The 10667-nt window shown below is 36.6% G+C and overlaps 1 protein-coding gene across 1 annotated transcript; it reads right to left on the bottom strand.

The window, feature by feature from the left end:
- Nucleotides 1-2173: 2173 nt before the first annotated feature.
- Nucleotides 2174-4017, bottom strand: LOC142529799 (putative receptor-like protein kinase At5g20050). Its single transcript, XM_075635440.1, has one exon. It carries the CDS (start codon nt 3911-3913, stop codon nt 2546-2548), a length of 1368 nt encoding a protein of 455 aa, XP_075491555.1. The 5' UTR covers nt 3914-4017; the 3' UTR covers nt 2174-2545.
- Nucleotides 4018-10667: the final 6650 nt, after the last annotated feature.

The raw sequence follows: 10667 nt of genomic DNA, 5'->3' as shown, positions 1-10667 counted from the left end.
GTACGTTGATATCGAAATAAAGCGAATGAATTTTGCCATACAACCAACTATCATAATCAATTCTTTTTCTTTGTCATTAATATCTTCGAGACAAATATGGTCGTCACACTCTGATGGTGTCATAGATCCTTGTACAATTCCTACTCTTATGATTCTTTACCCTTAGGCTAAGTTTGGTTCGAAAGATAGGATAAACTAATGATTAGTACGTAAATGATAAAGAAAATGATTGTGGTAGGAGGGGTTAATATGTGGTAAAATAATATTATGTTTGGTAAGATTTTTAAGTGTAGGATAATTTTGAATTTTTTGATGAAAAGACGAAATTGCCCTTCTCCTTCGCGGCGGCCGGCCGGAAATGGTCCGCCGGAAACGGCTGGCGGGGGCTGCGGCCGGAAACGGCCGACCGGAAATTTCGGCCGGCGCCGGAAAAGGTCGGCGCCGACGGTCGGCCGGTGCTCGGCCGGCGGCGGTCGTTGAGGCGGCGGGCGGCGGCGGGAAGTGGTGGTGAGTTTGAATTTAGGCGGGAAGTGGTGGTGAGTTTGAATTTAGGAGAAGGGTAAAATTGGAAAAATAGGATGGATTAAGAGTAGGATAAATAATCCTAGAGAGTGAGGAGGTATTATTTTAACCTACCTAATATAACCTAATTATTCATAGGAGGGATAAAGTGGGTTAAATAATCACGCGTACCAAACGAGGGATAAAGTAGGTTAAATAATATAAACTTACTTTATCCCTCAAACCAAACGGGGCCTTACAGTACTAGGACCGACTAGTGGTTCCCTCGCGCGATTCAATTCCCAAGATGAATCATTAGTTGAAATGCAACATATAAACTGAAAATTTTGCAATTTCGTAAGGTTCTAATTTTTCGGTTACTTAGACGGAGGAGACCAACATTTTTTTTTATATGAACACATATCATAGATGGTAAATAAAAAAAATACAAAATACACTGGACATATCCAGGGATCACAAAATCAATGTTCAAAAACCATAATCGAAGAAAATTGTTATATCAAAAAAATAGATACATCCGAAGAATGAAATCCAAATACTGGGAGACAAAATATGAACATCATCCAGCAGCCAGCGTTCGATGAACGTGAATTAAAATCTTCCGAAAGATAGCTTCCACAGCCGGCCTCTAACCGTCAAAAAGTGCCCTGTTACGAGCAGTCCAAATGTGATAAACCAATGCATCTATCCCCGAGTTGCACCTCCGTGCACGCATGGTAGTACCTCTGAATCTCCTGCGGAGAAGACGAAGTAAACCTGTCATAGAACGCGCCATACACTGAACTTCCAACCACTCCCACAATCTAACCCAAAGCTGTGTAGAAGCTGTACACTCAAAGAAAACATGATGTGCAATTTCATTTACAGTACCACAAAGACCACAAGACTTGTCTAGGATATACGGCTGTTTGTCCTTTGTCAAGCATTTCCCATGAGCAAAAATCCAAAGGACGAAACGGTGTTTGGGTAAGATGTGTTGTCTCCATATAAATGGTTTCCACGGCCATCTATCTGCCCCTGGTAAGAAACTCCTGTAGGCCTTCGACACACCCCTCGCCGTACCAAACCAAATCGAAAATATGATCTAGCTTCCCCTGGAAAAGTGGGTTCAACTTTACTTCTCTTTGCTCATCATCTCGTTCAGAACAGCCATTCATACACAAAGAGTACACAAAAAGTTTTATGAGATGATCTCACTAGTTAATTTTGTGAAACAGATATGTTAATTGAGTAATATTTGAAAAAATATTATTTTTTATGCCAAAAATATTACTTATTATGGTAAATATAGACATAATTGACTAGTCTCATAGATAAATATATGTTGTATTGTCTTACAAGAGTTCTATATATTTTATGTGATTTACGTTAAAAAATACTTATGAGCAATGATAGGGTCGAATGAGTCGATGATCAGTGCAACGTAAAATGGCCTCGAACGGTTAGATATGGAGTGTCCTTTAGTTTGCATGAAGTTGATGGTTATTCAAAAGTATCTTTGTCTTGTTGTTTCACCTTGGATTTTTGCACGGAAAAAAGCATGGAGTTGGATCGTAGCGGGACTGCCAATCAAGTTCGAGACATTATTTAATCTAACAACAATCGAAAAACAACTCAAATAATTTTTGGCAGACTCCAAGTAAATCCATCATTCTACTACTATAAATATTGACTGGCTTTTACTGCTCTTAAATGTCGATTTGACATGTGTTTGCCAAGTTGACAAGTACACGCTATTTTATGACATTTATCTTCAGCAAAGACAAGGACCCGACGGCCGACACCATACAACAATCGGATCCGCCTACGGTGGATGCTGCTACACCGGGTGATCAAGAATGGTCCATCCCAATAGAAACAGCGAAAAAATTGTGCCCAAACACTCATGTTACACCGCCGGATCGACCGAGTTACATTCCGTGCAACACAAACGTTGGACTGTTAATTATACATCTACAAAAACTACACGAAATGGCGTTACATGATCAAACAATTCAATGGCTTAGCCCAACCTACGTAGCTATTATCGACCCGTGAGTCTGGAGAAAGTAAAAGAGCAACCGATGGATGTAGAGGGATTTTCACGATCCAGTTGAGCAAATCTTGGCCTACGATCATTAGCAGCTGCTCCATCCTCATTTTGACGGATTGTTGAAAGATCAACAAGGAACATTTGTGTGTGCGGAGGCTCTTCGATAGCCATACGGCCTTCGAGCATTTCCACAACTTGTCTCATGCTAGGCCTGATCTTAGGCTTCTCTTGTATGCACCATAATGCTAGGAACACCATTTTCTTCACCTCAAGCTCCTCCATGCTCGGCCCGTTTTCGGTTAACCTTTCATCCACGATCTCCATGATCTTCCCCTCTCTCAATTTCTCCACCACGATCTTTGGAAAATACTGGAATTTTCTCTTCGAATGACCGTTCTTTCCCTCTTCATGCAGCACACAAACACATCTTCTCCCACCAATGATTTCTAACAACACCACTCCGTAGCTGTAAACATCGCACTTCTCGGACACCCCGTTTTCGAGTAGCCATTCGGGAGCCACGTACCCTTGCGTTCCTCGAATGGTCGTCACCACTCTGCTCTCTTCTCTACCTTTGAGCTTCGATAGCCCGAAATCCGACAGAAAGGCCCGGTGATCTGCATCTAACAATATGTTTTCCGGCTTCACATCGAGGTGTAGTATACAGGACCGACAATCATGATGCAGGTATGATAGGGCCTTAGCCACGTCAAGGGTCACTCTACATCTCAAATCCCATGATAAACAGCCACTCGGTATAGTGTAATTATAAGCTCTCGTTATTGGGAAGATCCAACGAGATAAAGACCCGTTGGGGATAAAGTCGTAGACAAGAAAACGAGGGCCTGAGGAGGATACAGAGCAGTAGCCTAAAAGGCGCACCAGATTCACATGCTGCACGCTGGCGATTGCCATGACTTCAGCCTTGAACACCTTCTCGCCGCCACGATCCTCGCTATCGATTCGCTTCACAGCTACTTCGGTTCTGTCGGATAGCGTCCCTTTATATACAGAACCCGAACCTCCTCGGCCTATAACGGATCGGAAACCGTCCGTCGCTTCTTCCAGTTCCCGTTGCCTGAACTTGGTTGGAACCATAGCAACTTTCCTCAGAAAGCTGTACTCGATACGAAGTTCGCGGCCCTCGGAATCGATCTGGTTCTCGAGCTGTTTTCTTCGAGTGTTGAACCGACTCCGAATGATGATGACCGTGAATACAGCGAATATGGCCGCTAATGAAGCTCCCAGCACCAGGAAAAAAGATTTCGACAGCTTGAGAGAGACCCGAGAAACGATGATCAAGATGATGAGAACTATGGTTGTGGAGAGGCCAACCAAGTTCGCTCTTTTGTCCTCCATTAAAATTTCATAGCTGTCTCTGAGATTGGAAGGAAGAGAAGATGATTATGGCTAATTGTTTATTGGCATATTTTTAATTGACTTTCGCAAGTGGAAAGCGATGTTGACTATGTCAATACTTTATTCACTGCCCCAGAATACATAAACTTTTATCTTATGATTGTTATGTGAGAGGGAGATGATATTGCACACATCATGTTGAAATATTAATTATTTATGTTGAAATATTATTTTTTTAATTTCATTAAATATATTAGTATTTAAACACAAATTAAAATTACATATAATTGAAGAGATAGTAGGTCTTTTGTGAGACGATCTCACGAATTTTTATCTGTGAGACAGGTCAATCCTACCGATATTCACAATAAAAAGTAATAATTTTTCATGAAAAACCCAAATAAAAGATCCGTCGCACAATTTTTTACTTTGAAATAAAATTGAATTAAATATTATTAAAATTAAAAAGCTTACACATAATCTAAAAATATAATCAAAAAAGCAACACACATAATTAAAAACACACAATTTAAGTTTTTATTATTAGTTTTAATAATTTAAAACGACCAAATTTTGTACACCCCTCTATCTCAACTACTAAATTTATCATCTATTTTAATATATGATTTTTTTTTTCAAAACCATGCTATTTTGTTCAAATATAAATAAATAAATAATGGATATGATATAGTCAACCCGGTTAGTTAAATTCAACATCATATACCTCACCACGATTCAGTCTCCTGCATTATATTAGTGATTATGAGTAGACTTTGTTTGTATTGAAAATTGGTGAAGTTTGTTTATATTTTGAAAAGGTTTGAATTTGACACTTGTGTTTTCATAATAGATACATTATAACGTCCCGAAAATTTGAAAGTCCACGTAGATCATATGTATAAAAATTATTAAATTACTAAAATATTTTATTTAAATGATTTTTCAAAGATTTATATGTTTAATTATTTTAAGCAAATTAAAATGTTTTCTAGAGTTTTAGTTTTTCAGACGAATATTCAATGTCGACCTGGAGAAAGGAGATCTGAGACGACTAATGTGCTAAGATTAAAAGTTATATTTTTATTTTAAGTCAATAAATTATTTATTTTAAATGATTTATGAACTTTATCATTTTAAAGTCTCATTAGATGATTTAAAAGATTTTAAACATTAAAGTGTAAATATTTGAAAATTAAGGATTTAATCATTCAAATTTTTGTGAAATATTTTACAATGATTAATATGCCTTAATTAATTTACTTAATTAGTATTTAAGTTGAATCTAAGATTTTTATTATTTTAAATGACAATTTTTGAAAATAGAAATCTTAATATTTTAAATTGGAGTTTATCTTTATCCTGGTATTTAAATTTTAAATAAATGTTTCGGGTTAATTTAATTACCTAGCTATTGTTTTAATTATATATTAAAGGTTTATTTAACCCTAAACTAACCTAAACTAATCACCTACAAACCTACGCCACTTTCACTCCCGTAACACACACTTATAAACACACGTGGTCGTGAGCTTCAAGGAACCTTTTTTTTTTTTTCCTAATATTTTCTTGACTCTACCTTCACCGATCCCTTACCCCAAATTAAATTTCCTCAAGATTTTTACGTCCTTCGGAAACAAGAAAATTCAGCCTCAAATGCCTCTCCGATCAACTCCCGTGTTCACCGCTTCGGTATTCGTATTTCGAGCGTTTTAAAAGCAAGGCACGCCTTAATCTTCTTTCACTCATCTTTCACACTATATTATATGTTTGATACATATTTACATGAAAACATGATACACTTTTTTTATTTCGTTTTTATGGCATAAACATGATAAAACTAGAGTTTTCATCTTTTAAAGATCTTGCTTATTATGCACAAAGGAGCTGCCATGGACGTTTTTCGAAATATTCAAGGGTCCTTAGGTGCACGTTTAAGGGCTGTACAGGTAGGGCAAAAATATTGAACGGAAATTTGGGTTCTAAGGAACTACGGTTTTCGAATTGGAGTTCTAGAAAGGCACGGCTGTGGGCTACTGTTGGGGCATATTTAGGGATCCTAATAAGGTCTAGTCATGGCCCTAGATCGCTTGTGGGAAGGCTGGTATGAAGAGAAAGGGGCTATAGCATGAGGCATGGGCGCGCAAGGCTTCTAGGGTCGGGTTTGAGGGGCTGTGGGTTCTAGGTCCTTTAAGCTCGGTCCAGCAGGGTCTCAAGGGGGTCATTCATGGTCCTAAGAGGGTTGGTTATGGTCTGGACATGATGATTAGGGCTAGGATCGAAGGACATGAGGGTTGGTTAGGGCTAGGGCTTGATAAATTGATGCAGAAAAATTCAGTAGGCTGTTAGAGTTGTTCAAGGGTTCTAAATGGCCTGAATTGGGTGGAAAAGGGTATGGTTAGGTGTTAATAAGCTATGGTTCAAGTTTGGTAAAGTTTCCAATCAATCCGGGTTAAAACTGAGATGTACGTCTAAGTTTTAAATACGAATTGGGAAATTAGTCGAGAATCTTAAGTTTACGTCTAAGAAATATATCGTCGTTTTGAGGTCTAAGGATAAATTGGGAAATTTAGGGTTTCAGGGGCAAAACGATCATTTTATACCTAAAAATGTGTGAGGAAATTATTGTGTTCCTTGAACTTCTAGCATGTTCTTTATTTGTGGAGGAAATTATTGTGTTCACTTAGTTATGAAAGTAATGAAAGCTTCATGTACATATATATGTATACATATATATTTGTGTGTGGTGTATCTATGCTATACTACAGTTTACTGGGCACTTCATGTATTCTTTGGTCTATTTTGTGCGTAACCAATTAAATTAAATCTATCAAAATGACCACCTTTTTAATAAAATCATCTAGATGAAGTTTTAGTTTAGATCTTAATTTTTATATTTTATTATTCGAATTCGATAAAAGATTCTATTTTTTTATAAAAACTTTTCCTAGTTTATTGATGACAGATATAAACGATAAAAATTTAAAACGGTGACTAGAGATCCACACAAGATAAGGTAAAAGCCGAGTCATCTTAGGGGGATACAAGGATGTGGGTGTCAAATGCATAAAATGCAAGAGAGGTGCTTATACGTATGTATGTTCACAGCATTTTGCAGTCTTATAAAAAGTCTGCAGCTCGAGCTGTTGACATGCTATAGCTTCACAAAACTTGTGCGATGTATATTTTACCATCATAACATAGATTACAAGTCTGGATGAATCTGAAATTTTATGCCGACTATCATCTATTCATTCAACTATTTTGTGACGATACATAACATTACGCTACCCTCTGTAGGTTCTCACCGGTTACAGCTGATGTGGAAGAGAGATCTGTCATTATTGGCGAGAGAAACAGAGCCGCTACCCAAGCACTTGATAGAGAAATTAATGCCGGGCACAAAAAGATTGCAATACTATATGGGGGTGGACACATGCCAGATTTGGGACGACGCCTGCGAAAAGAATTCAACCTTGTTCCTTCCCAGGTGCATTGGGTAACAGCTTGGTCGATCAGAAATAAAAATCTTGGTAGTGATTCTTTTCCTTTCTTGAGAACATTAGCTGAAATCTCTGGTTGGCCTTTAAACCGATACCAGACTCTTGCATTGCTCATCTTTTCTTCTGTCCTTGCATTGGATCTCTGGTTCTGGAAACTCCTTTTTGGTACTGCAGTAAGTTGGATTTCACAAGTTGCTACAGACTTTATTCAATATGTGGACGCCACTCCATCAATCTAATGTCGTATGTTTCCGAAAATGCCTTCATGTTAGTTCTTGGTACAAAATTATTGGGCTGGTCATATGCCTTGGCGAATTGATACTTCTATATGACTCTTCCTGTGTAGTCCGAAGATGCAAGATTTTTTAGAACTTCAATTCTCCTAAGTTGTATGAACATGAAGGATGGTGTACGTTCTTCTGATTTTATAATTCTATCACAACTTATGATTAAGGCACAAGAGTAGCAGCCGTGGGTTAGTTTTCGAATCCTAACGATGTGGTTCGAGCCCAATTTTTTTTTTTTTAATTTTTTTAAAATTGTTTTAAGTGTAAATCTATAAAACTTTTCTGCAAATCCATTGTTCTATTTAATTTGCTGATTTTATCTTCTATTACAAATATAGACTAGTGCTAATGGGAGTATGAGAATATAATTATAATGCACGAGTATTTATTAAAATTTTTAATTCGATTAAACATTGGATTTTTATGCATCGTGTTTGTAATTACATGTGATATTGTTAATATAAATTAATTTAATTACATATGAGGTTGAAATGTTTTCGCGGATATTTATATTGTGAGCGGATCAATATTATTTTCACACGAACTTTTGTGAGATTGTATAACATATCAGTTTTGTCCAACAAATAATAAATTCATTGAGGGTTCGAGGGATTTGAAGCCACATATTTCAATATACTATAATCTTGAAAATATTTCAAAAAGGAAAGAAAAAAAATCTTGAAGACGAGAAATGTACGTATGAATTAAGTTTGAAAAAGTCAAAAGAAATGAAAATCAGATGATTTTTAATACAAATTTAAAGCTGCTTGTTTCGAGGATTTTAGGTGGACTGGGATTCCATGCCTATGGATAAGAATCAAAAAAATTTGGTCGTCTGAGCCAAACATGCTTCCATCGCTTGTATGGGAAATTCGATCGAAACTTTCGTTATTGGGTTAGTCATACACTCGCAAGGCTCGTAACCTTGAGGTTGCGGGTTCAAATCCTGTCTCCAATACCTAATCCCCAATGAAAATAAAAAAAACGATCACCCTAGCCGGTGTTCTCTTCTAGACGTAGGGTGCAGCTGGGCCATCCTGGACTTGAACCAGCGACATCGCTCGTGAAGTAAATCATAGCTCCTTGGATTGGTAACGAAAGCTGCTTTTAGCTGTTGTAACGACTCGGTTGCATGAGTTCATTCTGATAAAAGACATTTGTTTATGTTGAATCCCTCTCCATTATAAGTACATTTAACATATATATTCTGTGACTGGTATTAAATATGTTGTGAAAAAGTAAAAATTTATGGTAAAAAGTAAAAATCTCAAAGTCTCAAAATTTACCAAACTACACACTTTATAATATTTTTCTCTCTACTCAATTGTGATTTTCTTCACAAATAAGAGATCTATTTATAGGAAATCTTTACAAATAATCCAAAAATAAAATACATCATTACCTACATCATCACACATTAATTTTCAATATTTACAACTCTTATTTTCAACATTCAAATATTCAATACTCACATTTTAAATATATTTTTCAACACTCCCCCTTGTGATGATGATCATAATGATTGTCTTCATTACGTGTTTTTATACTGCCTCGTTAAAAACCTTACTAGGAAAAACCCATTGGGATAAAAACCATAGTAAGGGAAAAAGAGTGCAGTCACGTAAACTCCCCCCCATGTTGACACGAACAATTCTTCACAAATTTCGTAGATTGCGCATCCCAATATTATATATGTGCTTTCTGAATATTGACGTAGGAAGTGCCTTTGTGAAGAGATCTGATGAGTTTTCACTTGATTGAATGTGACGAACATCAATATATTTATTCTTCTCTAGCTCCTTAGTGAATGCGAAGAACTTAGGAGGAATATGTTTAGTTCTGTCGCTTTTTATGTATCCTTCTTTCATTTGAGCAACACATGCAGCATTATCTTCATATAGTATCACAGGCTTCTCATCAGATGATAATCCGCATGAAATTTGGATATGTTGGGTCATTGATTTTAACCACACACATTCACGACTTGCTTCATGTAGTGCAATAATCTCGGCATGATTTGATGAAGTTGTTACGAGCGTTTGTTTCTGAGAACGCCAAGATATTGCAGTGCCTCCACGAGTAAATACATATCCAGTTTGGGAACGTGCCTTGTGTGGATCAGATAAGTATCCAGCATCAGCATAACCAATTATACTTGGATTAGCATCTTTTGAATACAAAAGTCCCAAGTCTGTCGTTTCTCGTAGATAACGGAATATATGTTTAATTCCGTTCCAGTGTCTCTTTGTTGGATATGTGCTAAATCTTGCCAACAGATTCACGGCAAAAGATATATCAGGCCTTGTACAATTTGTAAGGTACATAAGGGCACCGATGGCACTTAGATATGGTACTTCTGGACCAAGAATATATTCATCATCTTCACATGGACGGAATGGATCCTTTTCTATGTTTAATGATCTAACAACCATTGGAGTACTTAAAGGATTTGCTTTATCCATATTAAAACGTTTAAGGATCTTTTCTGTATAATTTGTCTGGTGAACAAACATTCCACATTCTTTTTGTTCAATTTGTAAACCCAGACAATACTTGGTTTTTCCAAGATCCTTCATTTCAAATTCTTCCTTCAAGTATGACACAACTTCTTGAATTTCTTAATTCGTTCCAATGATGTTTAAATCATCAACATATACAGCAATAATTACGCATCCGGATGTTGTTTTCTTAATGAAAACACAAGGGCATATTGAATTATTTACATATCCCTTTTTCATCAAGTGATCACTTAGTCGATTATACCACATTCGACCTGATTGCTTTAACCCATATAATGATCTTTGTAATTTCACAGAATAACATTCCCTGGGTTTTGAACTTTGTGCTTCAGGCATCTTAAATCCTTCAGGGATTTTCATATATATATTACTATCAAGTGATCCATATAAGTAAGCTGTAACAACATCCATAAGACGCATTTCTAAATTTTCAGATACCGCCAAGCTA

The sequence above is a fragment of the Primulina tabacum genome, chromosome 16 (assembly GCF_025594145.1).
Source record: "Primulina tabacum isolate GXHZ01 chromosome 16, ASM2559414v2, whole genome shotgun sequence".
NCBI lineage: Eukaryota > Viridiplantae > Streptophyta > Magnoliopsida > Lamiales > Gesneriaceae > Primulina > Primulina tabacum.
Note: the sequence above shows the minus strand (reverse complement) of the source record. Positions and strands in the feature narration are given on the sequence as shown.

Excerpts from the sequence above, each read along its gene's own strand:
- LOC142529799 (XM_075635440.1), bottom strand. The coding sequence starts at position 3,913 with ATGGAGGACAAAAGAGCGAACTTGGTTGGCCTCTCCACAACCATAGTT.